This window comes from Aythya ferina (genome assembly GCF_964211825.1).
Source record: "Aythya ferina genome assembly, chromosome: 1".
NCBI classification, from domain to species: Eukaryota; Metazoa; Chordata; class Aves; order Anseriformes; family Anatidae; genus Aythya; species Aythya ferina.
Window position 1 is genome coordinate 1,422,934 of NC_140296.1, and position 25,228 is coordinate 1,448,161.

The window sequence follows — 25,228 nt, forward strand, 5'->3', positions numbered from 1 at the left end:
GGGTACGCACGGCACCAAGCCCTGCTAGGAACGAGTTGGTCAGTGGGTTTTTTCCTGGGCAACTTGAACCAGAGCAGCCCCATAATCTGGATGATGGTGCAGGGCTCCCAGCTGCTCCAGTTATCCCCAGTTGTGTGTTTGCTGGGGCTGGAGATGCTTTGCTACCTCCCTGTGCCCTCGTGATGCTCCAGCAATGCTCCTCCGTCCAAATTTGCCTCCAGCTTGAACCCGCTGCCAGCCCTGAACCCAATTCTTAGCCCCAAAACACCATCAGCAAGCGGGGTTGGTGCTGCCCCACGGCAGGATGATGCCCCAGGTGATGCCACAGCTGCTGGGTGAGGGGTCTAAAAATCGTCTCCCCAAATCCAGGTGGCCAAAGCAGGTGGCCCCCAGGGTGGGGGATCGTGCCATGCAAGAGTGGGGCCACTTGGCTGCCCCGTGCAACCCCCTCCTGCCAAAATATGGACGTGGGAGAAAGACTGCAGGGAAAGGAGAGCCGGCACAGGAGGGTGAATCAAAAAGACGCTTTAATCAGCTTTATCCGACAGCTCCGGATCTCCAAATAAATAGATTTATCAAAACGGAATAAAACAGGAAACCGGGGATAAATACTTGTACCGAAACAACCTGAAAATCCCCCAAAGCTAGTTCCAGTCAGGGGGGAGAGCAGCGCGGCTGCACGCCCTCCTCCCCACGCTACAGCAATGGTCCTGATGGCTCTTTGGGAGATGTCCCTCCTGTGAATATAGCATGTAGGATAGGATATATATAAATACAGAGCATAGTAACACGCGTAGCAGCAACCTTAGTGCAGTGTTCGGGGTCTCGGAGCCGGTTAAGCTTACATCCTGCGGCGAGAGGGGACAGGGGACAGACGGGGGTGGCACCAGCAGTGGGGTGGCATCGCCCCCGTCCCCCCGAGCAGCAGCTGTGCTGCTGTCGGCCTTGAATTTGTGCCACCACCCTTCTTCTGTGGCCCCAGCTCCTTCTCTGCGGCGTCACCGGTGCCAGCAGGCGCGGCCTCCCGAAAATCGCATCGCTCCACGACCTGCAAAGGGAAAAATGGGAAAGTGCCCCCCCCCCCAAAAAAAAAAGGGAAAGTGCCCCCCAAAACTCTCCCAGCTGAAACAGAGGAGGAAAGACTTCTGAGGAAATACCCTGTGGGGGATATTCAGCCAAAGAAACCCTTTGCAGCTCACAGGGCCTCCGAGAAAGGAGGCAGGGAGTTTTTTTTTTCTCTCCTTGCAGGTCACCTTTACGCCGGCAGTGGTACAGAGCAGGGTCTTGCCCTGCTTGGCTGCTGGCTCCTGCTGCTCCTCAGGAGTTCCTCCTCTCTTCACATTGCACCAGGCCTCCCTCTGCTGCCTCTCCCGCTGCACACCCGGCATTTTTGGCAGCAGGGGATGGCCGTGGCCGTGTCTGCTCTCCCCCAGAGCACGGCGGCGGCGGCGGTTCGGTTGGGTTCCTCTGCTGGAGTTGCTGTCCTTTACACTAGTGTACCTCTTATTGCTGTGCCAGTCTACTGAATAATGCGAGTTTTTGGGTTTTTTTTTTCGTATATATGGGTAGGTGTGTATGTGTGTGTGGGTGTAGATAAATCGATAGCTAGGTTAAAGTTTCTCCTTTTACAAGTTCTTTGTTTCTTTCTCTGGGCTCTCTGTCATCTTCAGCTCCGACGTCTGGGCTCGGAAGATGTTCCAGTGACCTGGAGGAGCAGAGAAGGACATTCGTTAGCACCCGTTTTCAGCGTTTTTTTTTCTCAAAAAGACTTTTCCCATTCTGAAATGGGGATCATCCCCTCCACACGTGTTTTAGCTGGAGCGCAGAGGGCCAGATCCAACTCATGGCCAGTTAATGCAGCAGGCAAGCAGCCCCCCAGCATAGCTGGGTTTAGTGTGAGCCCCTTTATTTCAGGGAGAGAAGGGTTTTTGTTTGTCCTCTGACTCTTCCAGAAAGCCAAAATTCATGATTTGTGGCCCATAGTTGGGTGTGCTTCTCTGTACGCCTTGCTGGCACGGGGCAATCGCTGTCAGACCCATTTTTGGGGGGATTGCTCCGAAAAAAACACATTTACACTTGTTTTTCTGCTGCCACCCCAGCCTTAGCTCCTCTTACAGGGCTTTGCAATGACCTGCAGTGGGGAGGATGCAGCTGAAAAAGGAGGAGAAACCCCCAGGTCCCCTCTCAGCACCACCAGTGGGCTGCAAACTCCCTGCAAAGCAAACACAACCCCCCAAAAAGAGGCACCAAGCCCCCAGCCCCTCTCCTCACTCCCCCCAAACCCCAAAATTCCCGTGGACCCCCCTCAACCCCAGCGATGCTGGAGGAGGCTCAGAGCCTTCTTCGCATCCCCTCCAGGGGGTCGCCCCCGCGTAATCCCAGCAAGGATTACGCAGCCCAAACGTAGCCCTCCCTGGGGGCATATTTTCGGCCTGAATGAACCTCCTGTGGTGGAGAAATCCCCGGCCAGTCCTTTCCGAGAACATGCGGTGGCAGCAGAGGGATGGTTTCCCAACAGGGTTATTCATCACGGGAAACTGAGGCACGTGCCAGAGACCCCATCCCGGTGCAAAACCCAACCTGGGAGCGAGGGGGCTTGAAAATCCCTCAGGGCTTGGCCGAGAGATGTCAAAAACGGGCTGGAGGTGAAAATAAATCCCCACCTGCCCCAGCCAGAGGTTTTGGGCGGGCTGGTTCGACCCAAGACCCCATCCCGTGGGTGCTGAGCAACGCGGGAGTGGGCTCGATCCCAGCCTGACCCATTAAAGTCTAATCCAGCCCAGGAGAAAAGGCAGCCAGCGGGAAATAGCACGGCAGTTGCGCTCTGCACAGGCACTCTCGGCATGTGCACTGGCATTCCTGCTTTTTGTAACATTTACGCACATCCAAGAACATTAAGAATGATTTTAAAAGATATTTCAGAGTTTGTTTTTTGTTGGTTTTTTTTTTTCTTTCAAATCCTTCGCATCATTTTTTTTTTTCTCTCTCTTTCTCCCCGTAATGCCAGATGGATTAGATATAAAAATCAAACAGTTTTACGGGCTTTGGAGAGGTGCAGCCTTTGGATTTCACAAGCACGCGCGGCCACTTTTAGCAAGCTGGCTGCCCTTTCCAGTGCCATAAAGTGAAAATGTGACCGCTGACCAGGAGGGCAGGCTCTGCGTGTGAAGGGAGCTCAGCCCTGGCCCCGCTGGGTTTGCACAAATCTTCTCCCCGACGCTTTGCTCTGAATTTGGGCAGCCTCGGAGGCACGGCCAGCGCACGTCAGCAGAGCTCGGGGTGCTGGGGCCAGGCAGGAGGGGAGTTTTGGGGTTTTTTTTTCTCTACCTTCGTCCGTCCTGGTGATCAGCCTGAAGTTTTGTGCTTCTTGCTTGAATTCCTGCTTGCTGATCTTCTTGGTCTGGATCAAGTGAAATATCCCTGCAGAGGGAAATGTGAGGCGTCAGACAGAAAGGACCAGCTGGGGGCTGATGATGAGATGCTCATCTCGCCCTCCTGAGAGGCGCAGCCCAGGGACGGAGGCACCAGGGATGCACCGGGGTCCTGCCACCGAAACCTGCTGGGAATTTGGGATGTCCAGCCTCCGGGGCTGGCAGCGAGCTCATTTCCAACCAGCCATTACTCACCAAATCGGAACACGGCGTTGCAACACCACGGAGCAGGTGGAATCAATAAGATTTTTGTTGCTCTGGAAAATATCTCGCCCTGGAGGAGCTCTGATCTCCCCCAAACCACCAGGATCAACAGGATCCCAGGTCCCCCCTTTCCTCTCTGCTCGCTCTCCCCCAGTCCCCACCCGTGGGGACACCGCAGAGCCCCCTCCATCCCCGAACGCTTCCCTTTCCTCGAAGCAGCCAGCACCAAGGTTTTTCCATTCCTTTGCCCCCCAGCCCTAAAACTCCTCCGGGACAGGAAATCGGGACTGACCTCAGCGCAGACGGATGGTTCTGCCCGCGCCAGCACCGTCCCGTTAGGAGAAGGGGGGGGGTTTGACTGATTCAGAGCTCTGACCCGAGCAAAGCAGAGCGTGCATTTAGCAACGGAAGCGACCTTTCCGTGGGATTAGGGCTCGTGATATTCCTCTTCGCCCGCAGGCGTGACGAAGGGGGGGCAGGTATGCCTGGCGCATCCTTCCCCGCGTCTCGCCCAGCCTCTTCCCGTGCGCCCAGCATCTCGCCGGGGGCGGCGTGGTCCCCTCGTTTGGGTGAGAGCCCTTCCCTCTCCCTTCCCAGCAGCAATTACGCATGGAGAGGGCACGTAACGGCTGGGAAGCGATGTGTATAACTGAGATGTTGCGGGCTGTGGAAAATGAGCACAGGAAGTTAAAGTACAGCGGGAGAAATATGCGGCCGGCCGGGCTATTAATAAGCCCTTCGAGTGGGTCAGGAAAAAGGAGTCCTACCAGTAAGAAAAGAAGGTACTGGATGGGGATAATAAAACTGTTAATGACGCAAGGAAGGCACAAGTGTTCAATAAATCCTCATGGTCTATACTTAGAAAGGAGCAGGAGGGTGTGCTTGTAGCCCCCGTGGCTGATGAAGCACTTTCCAGCACATTAGTAACCAGGAGGCTATTTTAAACAAAAGCCACGGGAGATAAACATCTTTTTATCAACCGACCGAGATAATTTTCACCCGAGAGCCCCCGGAGAGCTGGCTGAGACCTTTGGCCGCCGGATGGTCACTGCTGACAAATGCCAGGAGCTGGGGAGCTGCGGAGGAATGAGGACGTGGAGCACGGAGGGTGCGAGGTGGTGAGGATCTGAAAAGCCCACCGGCCGTGGAAAAGCCAGCACAGGATGGAGCTGGTGAAGAACGAGAGCATTTTGGGGTGGTGATGGCTGGTTGGTGCCATTTCACAGCCAGAAGAAGCTGCCCAAAGACCCTGGCTCATGGGGGATGAGATGGGGAGAGGCACCGGGGCTGTCCAGCACTCACCACACTTCTTGGGGCTCTCCACCCTGCCTCAGGACCAAACCCAGATAGATCCCAGTATCAGGGAGCACGAGGAATGAATTAATGACCAGAGGCAGCAATCCATCCTTGCTAATTTTGGAGATGGAAGGGAGAGAGAGGCTCTTCCACAGAGGTGTTCTGCCCGTCCTAAAATGCGTGGATGGGACCAGTTGTTCCACGTGGGGACCACCGTGGCTGCAGAAATGCGGCACGTTGTGCCAGGCTGGGAGCGAAGTCTCAGGAAAATGGTGTCAGGACCTGCTAAATTATGAACAAAGTGGGCATTTCTACAGGGTTCAGCCTTAGAAAAACACCAGGCAGCATCCTCACCCAAACTGTGCTGGTACAAGCCATGTCTGTGCACTACAGACCTCTGAAAAGTCTGCAGGGAGAACACGGACCCGAGAGCATCAGCAGGTGGATGGAGACGTGGGTGCACGTGTGTAGGAGACCCAAACCAGGAGGATGCAGAGGAGAGAGCTTTGATCAGAGCCCCGTGCTCTGATTTGGGCTCTGCACTTAAGAAAGACACAGAGGGAGCCCAGAGCAAAGATACAGGAAGGACCAAAGGACCAGAAATTGCTGACATCAAGGGAAGACTGAAAAAAATGGAGAGGGCATGGGCAGGAGCTGGCGGCATCTTCAAATTCATCGGGGGAAAGGAGTCTGCTTTGTACCCAGAGCAAATGCGAAGAGCTGGAGCTTCAGGGAGGCTGCGTGTCAGGAGAAGCTTTCCCTACAGAAAGGGTTTGTGGCTCTGGATCCCAGAGTTTCCGTGGCAGGAGACCTTCAAGCACGCACCAGGCGTGAGGGCACGCCGGTGTGGTGAGACAGAGGAGATCGCTGGTGGCCCTGGAGCTGCAGGGTTTCAGGAGAGAAAGGAATTTTTTGGGTGTTGCCTAATGCACAGCCTGGCAGGGTAAACACGGGGAAGAGGTCCTTGGGGTTTTGCACCTCCACGTACAGCCAGGCATCCACGAGGAAGCAGATGACACAGCCTCTGAACCACGCTGATCCCATCCATTCCTTTTTTTGTCTTCTAATCCCTTCTCCAAAACATCCGAAAGTCAAATTTCAAACCCCTCCAAGCCATCCGGACCCCCTAAAAACACGGGGGAGCCCCCACCACGACCCGTGCGAGCTGGGCCAAGCTTGGGGCTGGGCGTTGCTGCCAGCTTCTCCTGCTGAGTCCTGCCCCGTGGAGGCACCGTCCCAGCACAGGAACGGAGGAGGCCACGTAGGTTTGGTACAAAGGCAGCTGGCCGGGCTCCAGGCGTGCCTCGCAGGCTCTTTTCTCCACACACGCTGCTCTGTTGGTAGAGTGATGGACCATGGAGAGGTGGAATCCATATGTGCCTGAGCTCATGCTCCTTTCCCAATAGTAACACTTCCCTCTGCCAAGCAAAAGAGCTGTGTTGGCCTCGGGGACAAGGGCCTCCCCTGTCCTTGGCTGGCAGGGCTCGGGAGCTCCGTGCAGAGGCGAAGCTTTTGGCCTGGGAAGGTGGCGAGAAGGTTTGGGTGGCGACCTCTGCCAAGCGGCGAGGAGAGGAAACGGTGGGGCCCAGACAGTGCAGGCTCAGAGCTGTCCTCCAGCTACAAGGTGCCATTGTGAGGGAGGCTTCGGCGTGGTGGGGGGAGGACGGGGAGAGGGGCAGCGTGCAGGACGGAGGAGGGCAGGGGGAGGATGGAAACGCAGTGACGGCCACGGCTCCGCATCTCTGGAGGTGATTTCTTTGATTGCTACCCACGTGTGGCCATCCTAGGAGGCTGGGAGGCCAGCCAGAGGACTCCTCTGGGAGCAAGGTGAGACACGAAAACACCCAGGAGACCCAAATCTCTGCTCACAGAGGTCCACGAGACACCCAGCTCCACGGACCTCGAGTGCCCGAGGTTTTGCAAGGGGTGGAGAACCTCCGATGGAGGCTCCGGGTTGGGTCTTGCTTTGGGCACCCAAAAACCAAGCACAAATCTCTACTGGACCACGCATCTTGGGTGGAGACAGGCTCCTCTGGGTGCTGCACAGCTGGGTGTGTGGGCAGATCGGTGTCATTTCACGGGTTACGTGCCCTGCTCTGACTGCTGGAGGACACGCCAACCTACGGGTCCAAATCCAGGCTGGGGAAAACTCATCGTCCCCGCACGCATTTTGTGGAAGCTCTGCAAGCTTTGTTCCCAGCAGTGGGAGGACTGGGAAAAAAAAAAAAAAGAAGGAGCAAAAGCTAAGACTGCAGAGTGACTGGGAGTGTTTTGGCTTGTTTGTTTTCCGTGCGTGTTTGGCATGGAAGCAGGCAGGTTTTGAGGAACAGCCCCGCAGCCCCCGCCTTGTTTGCCCACGTGCTGTGCCTCCGGGTAGTGTTACAGCGTGCCACTGGGTACACTGGGACCAAGAGTGGTTTCCAAGCCCTGGTTTGCATGCAATGACAGCAAGAGAGTGTGAAAGGGAGGGTTAGGAACGCCAGCCTGCTGTCAGCAGGTTTCGACTCACTACGCGAGGTCTGGAGCACCGCTAGAAAAAGCCTGAAAAGTTGAACAACGCTTGGAAAGCACCGCATTTCTGCACGCACTCTCGCCGTCGCTGGCTGGTTTCGTTACGGGACTCACCTTTAATCAGCTTCCAGTTGTAGATTTCCACCTCTTCAGAGGGCTCCTTCTCGATTGCGATCGTCCTCAGGACCTCCTTGGAGGTCTCGGAGCTCGGTGGCACGAACATGTACACCAGGACGCGGTTGGGGTTCTTGCCGCATTGGGCGGTGGCGATTTCATCTGTGGGTTTCACTCTGGTTTCTGGGGACAAAGGAGAGCAGAGTTTATTAATTAGGGCCGTGCAGAGGGGCAGGAAGGATGGAAGAGGCCACCTCAGCACCCAGGGGTGGCACCTTGTTGTGCCTGATGCTGTGGGACATCGCGTTGCTCCCCAGAGCTGGGAGATGGCTCAGAGCTGGGCTGGGATCCTGACAGCCCCACAACACCCACACCAGGGCTGGAAGCAAAAGGCGACGTTGCTATAGGATCCGTAGACCTGCTCACCCCCATATTTTCTATCCCCTTTAGTTTTGGGACCAGCAGGGACAGGGCAGGGTGCTGTGCTCCACCTGGATCCCCCAAACCCACCGCGGGGAGCTCGGTGCCATCGCCACGCAGCGAAAACCCAGGCTGGGTTCCCTGCTCCATGTCCCGGAGAAGCAACGTCAGCGAAGCGGAGAGGGACGAGCCCACAGCACGGGAGCCAGGGCTGCGGCTGGGCTGCCTGGGCACAGCGCCCGTCCCAGCCCCGTGGGTGGGCTCAGCCCCAGCCCCAGCCCCTTCCCCGTACCCGCGCTGAGCTCTTTCGGCCCCGGACGCCACCGCCGGGGACCCCAGGGGGATTTCTTCAACACCCCCCGTTGAAGAAGAGCCGCTAATTTTCTTGTTGTTGTTGCTTCTGGAGTAATTAAGAATCCCCCATGGTTTTGGAAGGAGATTTATTGCCTTTGGTTGTGGTCCTTGGAACGCAGAGGAGCTCAGCTCAGCTGAATTTAGCCTTGTTCTCCCAGTCATTTTGGATGCTGGAGCTTTTCACACTACTCGAAAGAAAGTTGGGCTATAAATAGACACGTGGGGTTTATTTTAGTAGGATGGTTATTTTGGGCCCGATTCTGCTCTCCCCATGCTTTCTGGGGTGGTCCTGAGCCACTCCTCGCATCCACCAGGGCAGAGGGGATGGGAATCCCAAATTAACGGGATGCAGAGTGGGATTTTTTCAGCAACCAGAAGAAAAGCACTCAACCCTGCAGCCCCAGCGTGACCCAACGCGGGATAACCACGGCGTTTGGGTGCAGGGTCTCCATCCCTGACCACCAAACCTCTCCTCATGCATGGCTGCTTGCTGCATGGCTCGAGGCAGCCCCACATCCGCATTTGGTAAGGAATTAAATGCTCTCGCAGGTACAAGAGGTGTTTAACAACCTCGGAGCTTCACGCCGGAGCCACTCGATGGCCAACGGTGTGCAGCACGTTGAGGAGGAGGAATAAAGACCCAGAAAGCAGTCGGTGTTTCTCTCCAAGCTCCCACGTACAAAGGAGCACGAGGAGGGCAGTCATGGAAAGTGCCCGGAATTAGAAGACGGGCGAAACCGCCGTGCAGTGAAGCAAGGGACAAGCATGTAGCTTGGCTGAGCGGGGTGTGTGTGTGTGATTGCTATCTGTGAGTACTGGAAAGCAAGAAAAAAAAAAAAAATCGTTTTGGCTGGGTCGGAGTGTTTAACTGGAAATAAATGAAGACTGAAGAGCAGACAAGATCCCAGCAGAGAAAGCTGTAGGCTTTAAACCGGAGAGACCTGCTATAATGGGAACGCAAGACTGGAAGGGCTCTGCTCAGTCATCACATCCCATTCCCACCAGGCACCACGTCATAAATCCTGCTCATAAACATATCACAAACCTTATTAAAACAAGCTGAGCTTCTGCCCTTCGCTCCCCAGGGGAGGCCGTCCCAGCACCTCCCTGCCTGGCAGAAGGAAAACCTCAAAAATCCCAGCTGAAATTATTTTGCAGCCTGCTTGCCCCCATTCCTTGATGTGATAACGTCCTTCGCTTGCTCTCCCTGGCGAGACCCCTCCGTGAAACCACCCCAAAAGAGCTCATCAAAGATGACCCAGCAATTCCTGCATCTGCAGCCAGGCTCGGGGAGGCTCAGGTCTCTCTAGGGAAGCAGTGGGTGGTCCATCATCTAAACACCCAATGCTGAATCATAGAATGGAGAGGGATAACCTAGAAAACATTCTCCAGTAGAGAGCAGGAGAAGATCTCATGCCCTGATCTATCTTTTCCACGACTGTGGTTGCAGATGAATGGCTTTCCAAAGACCTAGAAGCCACGGAGAGACCCAAAACCTATTAAAGATGAAAAATGAGGTCCTCCTCACCGTGTCCCAACCAGCCTGGTCCCACCGGGTACACCCCAACAGCTGTGTGTAACCCGTTCCTTCCAGGGATGGGGATTTTAACCCCAACTCAAACCAAACCATGGGTGCCACAGACACCCCGTACCTGGAGAATCCCCTTCTAATTTCCAACCTGCATTTTTTCAGCTGCCACAATTTAATCCCGTGACTTCGTGTCCCAGCTGGGACACGATCTACCTGTCTGAGGACTGCTGGCACGCACCTCTTCAGGCATCTTTCTCCGGACTACAGCCACCCAACGCACGCAACTTTTTGGGATCGGAGCAGTTCCCTCATTGTGGGGCAGCCCTCCAGGATAGCACAGCCTTTATTTCAGCGCTTGCCCTGCTGAACCTGCTCGCCCAGCCTGAATCCAAGCCTCCAGTGATGTGAAACCCTCCTCACCTCCACACCTAGGGCTTTCAACCACAGCTACACAAAGGAAACGGAAGAGACAGCAGGAGCAGGTGGGATTCCACGTACCTGGACATATTTTACAGCATTTCCCGTCCACTTTCTCGGGGTAGTCACAGGGATACTCCTTGGGGCACGAGATCTTCTGGCAGTCCTGGACACCGTCCCTGCACGTGCACAGGATGCAGGGCAGGAGGCCGTAGAGCCTGAAGACGGGGTGCCACACTTCCCCGTGGGAGTAGGTCTTCCCGTTGTAAACGCAAGCTGGAGGAGACAGAGAGAAGAGCCTGACGCCCCTGGAAATAAATCCTCCTCCTCTTGGCACGCCCAGGGCCTGCTGGAGCTCGCCACCTTCCACAACATCCCAAATTCCTCAGCCCGCCAGCAGCACACCCGGGGCACGGTGGGCGCGGGGATGTCGCAGCCACCCCGACCAGGAGGTGCCCCAGGAGCAGGGGACGAGGCTCCAGGAGGTGGAGGTGGATGGGGCCGAGCACCCCAGGGGAGGTGAGGGGTAGCTGCGGGCAGGACCTCACCTGTCTCCTGGCTTCTGTGAGCCCAGGGTCCCTCCAAGGCCATCGCCAGCCCCAAGCACAGCAAAGAGTGCCACCTGCTGACTTTTCCATGCAAATTTTTGGAGGTCCCAAAGCTTTCCTCCAGGGCTTCACCTCCAAGGGTTGGGAAGAGCCCTTCTGGAGGCACAGCGGTGGGAGAGCCCCCGGGGGGGAGAAGGAACCTGCCTTTCTCCCCTTTGGCTCCATGCAGTTGTCTCCCCATCTTGCCTTTCTGCTCTCCCCTCCAGGGGGATGACAATGGCCCCAGGACAGACCCACCCCATGGAAGGTAGGTGCAAGGAGGACCCCCCTGTCCCACTGCAGCAGGGGGGCCTGGAAGGACCACGTGAGGTCTTCCAGCTGCCCACCTCCCTTCCCAGGTCCCAAAGTCTCCAAAACACCCCAAGGACCGACCTTCCCCTACTCCTGTGGTTGGGGATTCGTCCAGGTTGTGGGACAGGGGCTGGGCCACCAGGTTGGAGATGGCTGAGTGAGGTTGGCTGTGGAGGAGTCTGGTGGCAGCCAGTGGTGGAAAACTGCTGCTGAAACAGCTTCCCTGGGGTCCCGAGGCCTGGAGAAGTCAACTCAGGCAAGGGACAGAGCACCCGGCCCCTCCATCCCTTACCTTTCTTGTGCTTCTCCTTCAAGACGATCTTCACGGTGGTGCCACCTCCTCCCTTGGGTTTGAAGCTCCTGGGAATGAACTCCAGGGAGGAGCTGAGGACGGTGGACGCCGTGGCTCCGAGGGGCTTCCTGCCCATCGCTTCCCCCGAGCACTGGTCTTGCGAGTGCCTCTGGGGACAGGCAGAGAAAAGAACAGGACTCAGACCCAGGCTGTGCTGGAAAAAAACCTCACGGTGCTCTCCGTCAGGATGGGAAGGTTTGGGGACCTTCTCAGTGCCATCTAAAGGGTCCTGAGCAGTTTGTGCCAATGCCCTACACGCTGGTGACCTCCTAGGCTGCATGTGGGTCACCTTCCCTCATCGGGACAGCACCCCAAGCCCAACACAGCACCCTCAGGGAGACATTTGGGGTCCTGAAACAGGCTGGGTTATTCTAGACACTCACTGGACAGCTGAGGATTGTCTTCTGCACGACCCACCCAGGATCAGCGAGGTGAGGACGGGACATATCCTGCCCTCTCACCTGGCTGGCACCACGAACACGGGTGAGGAGCTGCCAGCCAGCAGGACCCAAACCCCTGGAACATCCCAGGCTTCCAAGAGCAGAACGCTGGGACAAGACATGCAGCACAAAGGGTCCCCTTGTGTCTATTTTGGAGGTTTTATAGGTGGTGGAGGTGTGATGCTGGCAGCTCACCCAGCAGTATGGAAAAGGGAAGGGCCAGGAGCTGTAAGTGACCTAATCCCACAGACCTGGCGTGGGCTGCCCAGCTCTGAAATGTCACCCTGAATCAACCCTCGGCAGCCAGGAGTTGCTTTTTCCTTGCTGGGGCTGCTGATACAAACAGCCTGGGGAAGGAATCCTCATGGCCAGCTCCAGTACTGGCTGTTTTGGGAGCTACAACTTGGGGGAGACACCCCTGAGCCCATGGGGAAGAGGAAAAAAAACAACATCTAGAGAAAAAGCCCCCAAAGAGGGATTTGGGCCATCTAACTCCATGGGCAAGGATCATATCTGGCTGTTGGTCACCTCTGAAATTGCTCCATTCTCAACTCTCTTAACCCACTGGCCAAGGAGGAGGAGAAGCACCCAAGATTTCCAGTTCCCACAGGACTTTTGCTCTTCCAAAGCCATCAGAGATGCTCCAGAGGAGAGGCCAAGAGTCCTCACCTGGTGCTTTCAGGTCTCAGCCTGTGCTGGTAGCCCTCACCTAGAGTCACCCAAGCACGACTCAACTGCAAACCGAGTGTCAGTGGTTCATAGTAGAGCTACTATGGGCTTTTTTATGGCCTTTTTTTTTAATTTTTTCCTTTGGAGAAGGCTATGGCCAAGGGCAAACAGCTTTGTTTGAGCTGTATAATGGAGCTGTGTTAGAAGCAACGCTCTGGGTTTGAAAATGCAAACGTCACGTACAACACCTCTGTTTAACTGCAGGGGCTCCTCTTCCGCAGACTTCTCGTATGAGCCATCTGCAAGGAAAAAATATAGTCCAGTGAAATGCAGCAGAGCTAGAAGAGGGTTTGTTCTCTGGGGTCCAGCTGACTAAAACCAGCTCTCTGCAGGGTGCTGGACCCCTGAGAGCTTTGAATATGCAATTCACATCACTCAAAGCAAAAGGCTTCTCTGTGTCACACGCCAAAACCCCTTTTATCCCCACTGATGGTTAATGAGAGCTCAGCTCCAAAAAAAAAAAGACTTGGCCTTGTAGCCTTCTGAAATTAGGTGGCATGGAAATACCCCAGAGGTAGAGTCTGAGGTGATGGGGATGATCTGGCATTAAATTCAAAGACATTTCTCATGAAACACTGAGCAGATGGCACCGAGTGCAAGGGAAGCTCTGGTGGTGCCCACAGCTCCGTAAAAGTGGGTTTCTTGGTGTCCCACAACCAACCCAATCTGGACCAAACTCTGCTCTTCCCAATGTGCACACTGGTTGCACTGTCTGGCCCTCACCTAGGGCTTTCTGTGGGACCTGAGCTCTTCTGGAAATCTGCCTGTGCCGGAGCAAAACATTCTCCTTCTGTTTGGAGCAACCTCTTTGCTCCTGGTGAACTCAACGAGGCCATACAGACGCCATGAAAAATATTTTAAAATGTCTGTCTTGTTCATGGGGTCATCACAGTCTTAAATATATCACTCCAGACCTGAAAGTCTTTGATTCTGCAAAACCCAGCGACTTTTGTTTTACCACAAGGAAGAATCAACCCCACATGGTGCTGAGAGGCAACCCCAGCCCAGTTTTCTGTTGCTTTTTCAACAGCAGCCAGCAACCCCCCCAAAAAAAACAAAAAAAATAGGGGCTGGGGCTATGGGATGCAAGAGGGGAGAGCTTTGAGGAGGCACCACAGGTCACTCTGTGGCCATGGCCAAGGGGTCACCATTGCCTTCAAGCTTCAGATATTTCTGGTATTAAATGAGTTAGGGGAAACAGCAGCAAATTCAGGACTTTGCTTTGGAGAGCTGTGAGAGTGAAAGCTAAGCTCAATTTAGGTGGATTGGGGGTTTTCCCTAGGGTTTGACTGTTCTAGAAGCTTCCCTAGAGCACCAGCAGCATGCAACGTCCCTACGGGGTCCGTGCCCCCCTTACCTTTGCAGACCTGGCAGCAGGAGTCCGGCACCGTGAGGGGAGAGGAGCACAGCAGCTCCGGGCAGGTCACCAAGCCGCAGTAAATCTGGCCTTCCTAGGGGACAGGAGCCAAAAAAAAAAGCATTGTCAGCATTGTCAAGGTGCAGACAGGGCTGAATGGTCCCAATATCGGGGTGGCAGCACTTCAAATTGCAGACCCAGCAGGAATCATCAACACCCCAAAAAGCCATCCTCAAATATCACTGACCAATGACCAAAAGCTGAGAATCTGCCCTGCTCTTCATCCAGCATCCTACCCCAACACGGGGTAGGTAGCGCCTCGTCCTCGGGCTTCGTTAGCACCACCAGCTCTGAAACAGCCACCACAGACCTGCAAACTCTCCGTAACACCAACTCAGAGCAGCACAAGGACCCGTTCCCTAACAGATCCCAGGACGAGGACCTGCAGGAGGTAGGGGGAGAGGGGAATCGGGGTGCTGAACCCTTTGTTTTGGGCGATTCAGTAGCACCAGAAGCAAGCACAAAGGCACTGGGCCAAGAGCTGCGGGTGGATGTTCAGGTGCAGACTCTCTTCCACTGGCTTGGTGGTTGCTTTGGAGAGAATTTGTAGTGAAACCAGCTGAAAACCGTGAGCCAAGGCCAGTCTTGACCTGAGCGCATCCCAGTCCCGCTTGGGTCAGCAGATCAGCAGCCTTTTGGGTTTTGCTGCCTTGCAGAAGGGTTGGCGGGGATGTTGAGCAGTCCAGAAGCAGAGCCCAACAACGAGGCCACACAGGAATTTCCTCCAGGGTGCCACCAAGCTCTCGGTGAATGGAAAGCAAGAGGTCAACCGAGGATGTCCTTAAAAACTAAATCACAGCAGCTCCTTCTGCCACCAAAGGGCCAAGCCACCACGAAGAGGAGGCAGAAATCTGGTGGATCTCGTGGAGTTCACTGCAAACAAAACTCTTCAGGGACCTGCACGTGGGTCGGACCTGCAGGGAGCAGGGCTTGGCCAGGGAACCACGTTCTCCTTTCTCCTTCTGCCGCAGCGAAGACCTGCCCTGGGCGGGAGAGATCACGTCATAAAAAAAAAAGCAGGATTTGGGCTGGAGGCCCCGGTCTCAGGACGGTTTTCAAAGACGTTGAGCCCAGCTGTTCCCGCAGCTGTTCTAACAGCTGACAACATCAGACACAGCCCAGCAAGACCCCACTGCTGCAAGGCTCACAGTCATCCTTTTATTTTCCCCTTTGTATCCAAGGCATTATCCCAATAAACAGAGGCTGAGCGAGAGCCAGTGCCTCCGAGCGGGACCAGCAGGTCCTGGTGATGGTGGGGTTGGAAGCAGGGCCACGTGGGCACTCACAGTTGCATTTGAGGGCTCTTGAGGGCTCTTTCCATGGTATTTGTCCCCATCAGAAGGCAATCTGGCATCCAGTTGGGGTTGGTAAGAGAGGAACCAGCCTCAGAAGCTGTATAAAAGCTGTAGGAGTTGGACACCACGATCCTCGTGGGTTCAGGTCAGGTTATTCCATGATTTTCTGATAATTTCCAAGTGTAAACTCTTGCCACCTAGCTCCCAGCACCTTGCTCCCAGGCTCACACAGACCCCAAGGGCTCAGGCCAGGTGTGCCAGGTATCGCAGACACTGCAGTAAAAGCATCAGCTGACGGTAACCAGCACGTGCATGCTCCTGGCATGGAAAAATTAGGTGGTTTGGGTTCTTTCACTGCTCTTTTCTTCCCTGGCCGAGCTCAGAATAATTCTTTGCTGCAAGCAAAGCACAGCCCAGCGGAGCCTGGAACCATCAGTGCCGTCTGTGCCACCCTTTTTTTTACGGCAGCGTCCAAGTCCAGCACTTTCTGACTCCCTTTCTTGCTGCCTCCAGAGGAAAAAGAACTCCTCCAGCCATCTCCTGACACTCAGCTCCTGGCTCTCGCAGCCCACGCTCCGCACACCTTCAGCATCACCTCCGTCCAGGCTGCTTCCTTCCCCCCTCCGAGTGATTCTTGCTGCTTTTCGACAGGTTTCTGCAGGATTCCAGCCCGCGGGAGAGGGCTGGGCAGAGCAGAGCCAAGCTTCATCTCAGGAGACATCGCTGGGGGCTCAGGGAGGAGGAAAATCCCTGCAGGGCTGGTAACAGGTAGCAGAAAAGCAATCCATCACGGTGATAGATGCTGAGGGCCTCACAGCATCCCTGCCACTTTTCACAGTGACAGGGTGGCCTCCAGACCTCAGGAAGGACGGAGCAGATGAGCTGATTGGGACCAGCACTGAAAACCAGCAAGCAGCAGTCCCTGCAACGCAGGGGAAAAGGCAGATGCCTCCCGAAAATGTTTTTCAAGCCCTGGGTTCTGCTTCTGATTAAATCCGAGCGCGTGGGATGAGGATCGCCAGGAGCCTGCCCGTCGCCATCCCTGACTGCCAGGTTTTTGCAGAGGATGCCCCCACCTCTCTGCCACCACCCCCCAGCACCCAGAAGGGGCTGGGAGCCACCAAATCATTTCTGGAGCTCAGCTCAGCCCCACCAGCCCCACGCCAGGCTCAATATCCAAGATTTTCTGACGCCCAAGAGCTGTCCCTTCACATCCACGTCACCTCGCAGGCGGGCTGAGCTCTCCCAGGTCCCCCTTGCTACAAACTCATCGGCTTTGTGCAGGTGCAGAGAGGTTTCCAGCTGTCTTTTTTTTTCCTTAAGATGTCCCAGTGGGGCAGGTGGGACAGCTGGATGCTGCAGAGACCAATCTCCATCTCCTGGGACAAGGTTTTGCTCCCTACCCACCCCAAGGAGCCCTGTCTGTGCCAGCCCTGAACCCATCCATGGGATTTCCAGCAAATAAACGGTGCGACCAGATCTTCAGGCTCAGCACAGCAGAGGTTTTTAACCTAGGAGGACATCGCAGGGGTGCAGGAGAAGACCCCAAACCCCCTCCCCACCTCCCGTGGGCTCCCCGGAGGCTTACGGAGCAGCTGCACTGCACACACTGGTTGGGCTGGCGGCTGGGGAAGAGCTCGGTGGTGGTGAACATCTCGCCCTGCTGGTACGTCGTCCCGTTGTACTGGCAGGACCTGGCAGGTGCCCGGAGCCCAGAGGGAGAGTTTGGCTCTGGAAAAGAGGATGAGAGAGCAGCGGGGTGAGAGCCAGCCCCTGCCAGCACGGATACTCATCAGATCCCCCCCCCAAACCAGCCCCAAAGGACCAGGACCTTCTACACGCCCCAAAAGCTGGTGGGGAATGGGGCTGCCCTGACCACGCTGAGCTCATCACGAAGATGAAACCCAGGCAAATGTCATTCATTTTTAGTGGGATTTAATTACCCATGGGAGAAGCCCTTTAGATCTGGCTCTGGCTGATGTTGGAGGTGATCCCATTCAAGGCAGGGAAAAATTCAAGAATTTTATGCAAAATCTTCAAAAATGTTCTTTTTTTTTTTTTTTTTTTCTGCGTCCAACACATTTTGCAGCCAAATGATCCCATTAACGTGCTGGCTTCTGGTTTGTCACTGAGCTGCAAGCTGACATTTTCTCCCTACAAGGCTTCCCAGGATGGGGGGAGCTGGAGAAGGCGGTCTGTTAAAGGGTCCTTTCACATCGAAGTGACATTTTGGGGGGAAGGCAAGAGCGATGAGGGCAGTGGTCACTGCTGCTGTCCACCATGCCTCAGTTTCCCAGCTTTTTAGAGCTCGTTAGCCTGTTTCTTTGGCATAAAAACCCAGGAGGGGACAAGGATGTTGTGTGTCCATGGCCCAGCACTGGCGTGGTGACCCCAGGGAGCAACCCACCCCCAGAAGGGTTTTTTTTTGTCTCCTTTTCACAGCTACAAGCCCCAGCTGTGCCAGCTCTGGGGGATGGGATCTTCTGACCATGAAACAATTCCCCCCTGGCTCCTGTCATCCCCTTCCCAAGGGACATTCCCCTACCGAGACACCGCGGGCAGCACTGCTGCGGGTCTGTGACGGGGCTGGCGCACTGCAGAGCCGGGCACTGGATCCGATAGCACCTGGTGTTCCCGTTCTGGGGAGAGAAAAAAAAATGTGTTTTTTTTTTTTTTCCATCTACACATTCACCCCAAGAGGAAAGAAAGAGCTTCCCAAAGTTGCCCCTTTCTTGGCCTTTCTCTAGGCGGCTCAGCAGAGGAGGAGGACAACTCCCTCATGAGGTCAGGCCAACACCTACGGGGGCACGTGGGGCTTTATCCAAATGAAATATATGAATCCTATGTCCCCACGGGACTGGAAGGGGTTTCTCTGGTCAGATTAGACCCCAGAACCAGCCCGTGGTGCCCTGACGTGGTGGCACCCTGCTCATTTCTTGGGGCACCCTGCCCGGGACATACCTCGGAGCAGCTGCAGCGGATGCAGTACATCAGCCCCTGGGGCTCCAGGTAGGGGTGCCAGCTCTCTCCTGGGCTGTACTTCTTGCCGCTGAAGTCACAGAACATATCCGGCCCTAAAAAACAACGGGGAGAAGCTACATGAGAGAAGGACAGCCCCAGGGACAGCTCTCTTCCCTCTGTGATGAGCAGAGCAAGGAGGGATCGGTAGCTGCGTGCCATCACCCACGAGAAGCTGATGGTCACATCCCATCTACCAGCCCAGACCCGGAGACACTCCCCCAAAATCCATCTTTTTGCCACGTTTTTGCCTGTTTCTTTAGGCTGGGACCCCTCTGACCAAAGGGCAGCTGTGCCGTGCAAGCTGGACTGCCTTCGCAGAAATTAGTCGTCCCTCTGAAACGTTTCATTTGGAGTATAAAACATTCGGAGCATAAAACGTGCTCATTTGGAGATGGAGAGGTGTCTTCAGGGTGACACCCCAGGACTGGATTTCCCCCAGAAAGGCCAGAAGGTGGGGGAGAGAGGAGGAAGCTGAACACCAGCCCTTCAGCAGGATCTCGAGTCCTCAAGTCCTGAGGACGTGCGGCTCCATAATCACCACCACCAACCCAGGGCTTTGGCCAGAAAGCCCAATTCAGCCATCCTCAATGTCTGCACCAAAAAGCATCGCCTGGCCCTATGGGGCCAAACTCCAGCCCCATGTAGGTCAGACCTACACGAACCTGGACCCCATAAGTCCACCGCAGCCTGGTGGCTGTCCCCGTGCCGTGTCCCCAAACCCCAAAAAGCTGGGACGACACGCTGCTGCTTAGGCCCTTTGGTGAATAAGCACACGCCTGTCCGTGTGTTATGAGTGGTTTAAGTGCTTACAGCCCCACTGAAAACCGAAGGTGATTTAAAAGGTTATGTCATCGAGGGGATTTGAGGTAGTTGGGGCGATTACGTTGCTGCAAGGCAGCTGAGATGTTTACGCTCCCTGAAGTATTTACGGGCCTTTAAAACCTTACGGCGCCCTGGGGGAGAGGGCAGAGGGGAGACAGCTGTTTGCTGAGGCACGGTGCCCAGCTCCTGCTGCCGAAGCTGGAGATGTCACGTCCTTAACGCCAGCATTTCTCCCTCCGACCAGGTAAACCTCATACGAACACGTTTCGGTGGGCTGCCGTCCCTCCTGAAGCTCCTGAGCGTCCTCAGGATGAAGCCAAGGGATGCTCTGCTATGAGCAGATCCTCCGCAGCTGCTGGGAAAGGGCAAACCTAGGGGTTTCCCAGCAGCTCTGAGCTCCTCCTTGAGGTGCTGGGTTCAAGCATGAGTTTCTCCAGGTTGCACCTTCCAAGCAGGTGGCCACCAGGTGTCCAGACCGCCTGGCCCAAGCTCAGTGCGGTGGGGCCAGCACTGCATCTGGAGAGGTGGAGATTTGCAATGATTTTTAGGTGGATGCCATCAGTGTCAGGCTGGGGCACTCTCCTTTCACCTCTCTTGCCTCTACAGAGTATTCATAGCATGCTCCAAACCTCTGACAAGTCAGCAAACCCATATTCCTGGCCATCCGTGCACCGGCTTACAGCAAAGCATGCAAAAATGCAGAGTGCATGGCTGGAAACTGCAAATACCAGGGAGAGAAAAAAATATATTAAAAAAAAAAACTCATCATCACTTTGCAAAAGGGTGAGAAAATGACTTCATTTTTCCCTGCTTGCAGCATCTTCGTGAATTATGCTGAGGGTGAAGAAATCAAGTTGCCTCCATGTGACACGGCCCCACTCGGCTCGCAGGCTCCCATGCCAGTTGGCTGCTCCGTTCAAACATTTAATCACTTGCCTTTCACAAGTGGAGCCCTGGTTTGGGTCCAGCCCTCGAAAGCAGCCTGATTCATGTCTGCAAAGGGCCCGCTGGTAAAATTAAAGCCGACTGGCAGCGCTGGGCAGCAGCAGACGCTTGTCCGCATCTCAGCAGCACTATGCCGCCTATTTGGCAAGAGGCGCGCACGTGTTTGGTTAAAAGCAAGCTGGGGTGGATGGAAGGAGGAGGCTTAAAAGCTGGAGGCTCTGGATCATTTCTTCCCATGCCAGGCTAATAATTTCATTTTCAGAGGTCAAGGCTTGGCTATCTTCCCGATTCACTCGGAGGGAAAAGCCATTTGTGGCAGCGCGTCGCTCCCGTGCCTTTCAGCCTCCTCACTTACTGTGTCTTCAGCAACGGCATGCTCACTACACTCATGCTGCTTTGCTTCACAGAATCCCAGAATCCCAAAATCCCAGAATCTCAGAATCCTAGAATCCCAAAATTTCAGAATCACAGAACTGTAGGGGTTGGAAGGGATCTCCAGAGATCATCAGGTCCAATCCCCCTGCCAAAGCAGTTCCCTACAGCAGGTTGCCCAGGTGGGCATCCAGACAGGCCTTGAATATCTCCAGAGACCCCACAACCTCCCTGGGCAGCCTGTCCCAGTGCTCCGTCACCCTCACCATGAAGAATTTCTTTCCCATACTGGTGAGGAACTTCCTCTGATCCATTTTGTGGCCATTGCCCCCTGTCCTGTCCCCACAGACCACTGAAAAGAGTTTGGCCAAATCCCTCTGTCTCCCACCCCTCAGGTATTTATACACCTTGATGAGATCCCCTCTCAATCTTCCCTTCTCCAGGCTGCACAGCCCCAGGTCTCTCAGCCTCTCCTCACAGGGAAGATGCTCCAGACCCCGTATCATCTTTGTGGCCCTCCACTGGACTCTTTCCAGGAGCTCCCTGTCTTTTTTGTAGCCCAGAACTGGACACAGCACTCCAGATGAGGCTTCTCTCATTGCTTCTCACTTTCCAGGGAGGACTCCTGGGCCGTGGAGCATTTTTATGGTTGCAGGACTGAGAATCCAGGCGGAGCCATCCTCCTCCATCCACCTCCAAGACACAACCAGGCCGTGATATCCTAAACCTGGAAACCCCACACCTGGAGGGGGCCCCACGGCATCAGGGAGCATATTTAGGAAGGGGTGAGCTCCTGGTTGTGAAAACCTCATAAACAGGCCCCATTCAACCACTTTCTGACCAAATACACGAGCTCCCGATACGGGACTGCGCCCTTCAGAGCACCATCATGGGCTGTAGGCCTCCCTGGCCACCAGCCGCTTTCTGAGGTGGCTCCAGCACTGTCCTGGGTGAGGAACATCTGAATAAACCTCAAAATGCCCCAGGTGGGATCTGGGGCCAGTGGCCCAGCCCTGTTCATGTCTGGAAGCGATCTGGCACAGGCTGTCCCCAACCAGAGCCCACGCATTTGGCAGATCCCCCATAGGCACTGCCAACACCATGCTGGGGAGAGTGCCAGGAGCAGGAGCCCGACACCCCCCAGGCAATGCTTGAGGCTGTGCCCAGGCCCTGGCTTACTCTCATTATCATTAATTACCTTCAGTTATCATTAATTATCATTAATTGCATCCTGGGCAGCAAGGGCGGTGTGTGATAGATGAGAAGTCTGACAGGGGGTGAGGCAAGAGAGGGCTAGTGCAAAGATCTCTGGCCACGGCGGGGACAGAAAGAAGCAATCGGCCTGGGGAAAGCCTGGGAGGCTTAGGACAGATATTGTGGGACGTTTGCCAGCTGCCAGAAGATTTAAGCACCACATGAGGCTGTTGAGGAGGCTCTGAGATGCTGTCTGAACCCACTGGAACAGCATCTCCACGAGACCATCTAGAGACACCAGTCTGAGGTGATAAACCCGACAGCATGGAGAACCCTCTCCCAGCAGCAGGCTGGGAGGACGAGGACGTCCCCATGGGTTTTTCATCCTACTGCCTGAACATTTTGGCCGCGTTCGGCTGCCAAACCCTCCTTTGCTCAGCTGTGCTCACTTCACTCCCCTCGGGATACCGGGACTGATGCTCGGTGGAGCGTGTTTTTGTGCATTGGGCCCGTGCAAGCCCCTGCCCTCACACCCCCTGCTCCCAGATTGGGGTTTCCAGACCTGTGACGAGGATCCTGATGGGTCATGGGGGGCTAAAAGCAGTTTTTACATCCCCAAGGAACCATTCGCCTTCATACACCTATCCCCAGCATGGGCTCACAGCCTAAAGCCTGAACCGTGGCTAGAAAGGGGCAAAAACACCCACAAGACCCAAAAGCCCAGAAAACGAGGGTAAACCCACTCCACCCTGCTCACCCCCCCCAGCCTCGTGCCTCAGTTTCCCCAGCAGGGAGTTTCCCTCTGGATCCCAGCTTTCCCAGCAAGGATGCTGCCGAAAAACGCCGCAGGTTTCAGCAAAAACACGACACCTTGCTTGTCCCCATGCCTCTCCATGCCTCTCTCCCTAGCTCCAGTGCAGGATTTCCCCGTCCCCACGGCCCCCGTTGTTCCCCAGAGCCCTGCCCCACGCGGGGCACGTCTCAGACGGGCTCCTGGCCCCAGCATTTGGGATGTCAGGCACCTGCCACGCCAGGCGAGCAGTTTGTGCAAAGCAGAGCGCAAGTTTTAAGAGCAGCCATAAATAAAGAGAAAAAAAAAAAAAAAAAAAAAAAAAAGCACTGTCTGGTACAGAAAGTCCAGGCGCTCCCGTGACAGCCCGGTATTTATGAAGGGCTTAGAACGCAACTTAGCTGCGAAGGGACTGGTTAAAACACATCAGGCTCTTGACATCTTGCATCCTAACGTCTCCGCTCGTGTCCAGATCACTTCCCACACGTTTGCCTTACTCAGCCCTGGGCTGGACATCTCTTTCTCAGGGCTTTGGGAGCCCAGAAATCCCTGCAGCTCTGCAAACACAGCCTCGTGAATTACCACCGAGCTGCCCAAAGCCAGGGCAGAGGAGCTCAAGGGAAGCCCCGCACCCGGAGCATCCCCGGGGGCTCCAGGAGCAGCAGATGAGGCCCCGTTTCCCTCTGCTCCTCCCCAGGAGAGACACCTGGATGTCCAAATCAGGGTGTGCAGCCCTCACCTCTCCCTTACCGTGGCCACCAGCGGGATTTTTGCTTTTCCTCCCGTTTCCTCCCATCCTGGAGCTCTCCGTCCCTCACCACCCTGGATTCAAACGCGGTGCGAAGTTGAGAAGCAGGGCAGGCGGAGCCCCTTTCTCCAGAAGCCACCGGGATAAACAAACGAAAAGAGCAACTTCCAAGCTCCTGGGGAAAAGCACTGCCCTGCGCTCTCCAGAGATGCTGGTGTTTAAATGCCCTCAGCCAAAACTTCGTTGCGTTAAGCTGTTGCCGCTGAATTACTCACAGCCGACGGGCTGCAGCACTTTCAGCCCAGTAACCTGTGCCTCCAATATTTTCTCAGCTGAGAGTGTAAATCCCCTAAAATAGCCTGTTTCTATGGGCAAATTCTTCTTTTCTGACTTGCCTCGAAGCCCGAGCCTTTCTGCTTTCTCACCTATTTTTAGCCAAGACACTGTAGGTCTCTTGGCTGATGAGCCTGCTTGCAACCAATTTATTCCTGCCTTCGTTTGTCCCCAGTGCTTGGCCTCGAGAGAAATGGGAGGCAGCGAGCAGAGGAGGTGAGCAGACCCCGTCCCTGTCCCACAGCCCTGGTTCTTTGTCACCATTGCCACAAAACCCCCAGAGCTTCCCCCCCAAGCTGGGTCCGTCCTCAAACACACCTGGATCCCCCTGGGACCAAGGGCCGTGCCCAGGTGGTTCTGCTCATGAAAATCCCCGATTTGTGCCCAATTTGGGGGCTCTGCTGCCATCTCCAAAGAGCAAACAGCTCGGCAGCATCTGTGTCACCTTCGGGGGATGTCCCCATCCTCCTCCTAACGTGGGTACCACGGCTGGCAGAGCCCTGGTGGAGCGAGGAATCAGACCCATGGTGCAAAAAATGATGCCACCGACCGAGCTCGGCAGATTTTGATAAGAGCAGGGAAGGGAAAAGGACCCAAACTCACTCAGATTTTGCCCTCTGGGGCTCCACACAGCCCTGGGAAGCAGAGGCTGGAAACCTTACCCCGTTCCCTTGTACCTGTGCCCCTCGCTCGCATCCCGATCCATCCACCTGCTTTTCCCCCAGCTCACCCCACATCCAAAATGAGGAACCCAGAGCCCACATTTTGGGGTCTGTGCTCCAGGAGGGCGACTTTCCCGAGAGCCTAACGCAGCGCTGGCACCGGGCAAGCCATAAATCAGCCTACCACAGCCACCGGCCCCATGAACTCTCCTGGGATTTGGGTAGCTTAAAGGGTAGAAGAAGTGCAGGGTCATGACGGGACATCTCATCCAAGCCTCCCTTCCCTTCCCCATCCCAAATCATCGCTGGACGAGGAGAAAAGCCCCCCCAGCTTCACTCCGAGGGGGTTATTTCCCCCAAATTCTCATTCCTCCATCAATCTCGGAGGTGAGAAGCAGACGGGACCTGCTCAGGGCTGCAAACGAGCCCCCTGCCCTGCGCGACACCCAGCGCACGACCCCTTTTTCCCCAAGCCCAAAAATTCCCCAATTTTGGGGAGGCGATGGGGAAACTGAGGCACGGAGAGACACCACGAGGGTCACGAATGCAGGCAGGAGGGGAGCGGGGGCTACTTACGAGCCCGGGCTCGGCTCTCGGAGGCGAAGAGGAGCAGAAGGCACCGGAGGAGGAAGGCGAGGGGACCCGCACCGGGAAGCATCGCAGCCCGGCGGTCGGTGCCCCGGGGGGGGCTTCGCTGCCGGTACCCGGGGGGGGGTGCCTCGGTCCCGGTGCTGCTCCCGGGGGCTGCCTCGGTCCCTGGGCTCGGGGAAACTCCGATCCCGGTTCTCAGGGGTGTCTCGGTGGCGATACCGGGGTTTTTTTTTCGGTGCCGGTGCCCGGGGTCGCTCCGGTGCCGGTGCGCGATGTCCCGGTGCCGCTCCCGGGGCGCTGCGCGGCGGTGGCTCGGGGTTGGGGGTGGAGAAGAAGAGGA

General features: G+C 55.6%; 1 protein-coding gene across 5 annotated transcripts; it reads right to left on the minus strand.

Moving 5' to 3' along the window:
* Positions 1-510: 510 nt before the first annotated feature.
* On the minus strand, positions 511-24,955 carry CHRDL2 (chordin like 2; the record flags this gene model as incomplete). Of its 5 annotated transcripts, none has more annotated exons than XM_084494337.1 (11): positions 511-1,705; positions 3,328-3,420; positions 7,557-7,739; positions 10,360-10,554; positions 11,470-11,638; positions 12,882-12,937; positions 14,056-14,149; positions 16,999-17,141; positions 17,956-18,049; positions 18,372-18,484; positions 24,874-24,955. In XM_084494337.1, the coding sequence occupies 11 exons, from the start codon at positions 24,953-24,955 to the stop codon at positions 1,626-1,628; spliced, it is 1,302 nt and encodes a 433-aa protein (XP_084350463.1). In that variant the 3' UTR covers positions 511-1,625. The 5 variants fall into 5 exon arrangements, with proteins under 5 accessions (XP_084350463.1, XP_084350464.1, XP_084350465.1 ...); XM_084494338.1 differs by lacking the exon at positions 24,874-24,955 and adding an exon at positions 23,305-23,524; XM_084494339.1 differs by lacking the exon at positions 24,874-24,955 and adding an exon at positions 23,294-23,468.
* Between the last annotated feature and the right edge of the window lie 273 nt (positions 24,956-25,228).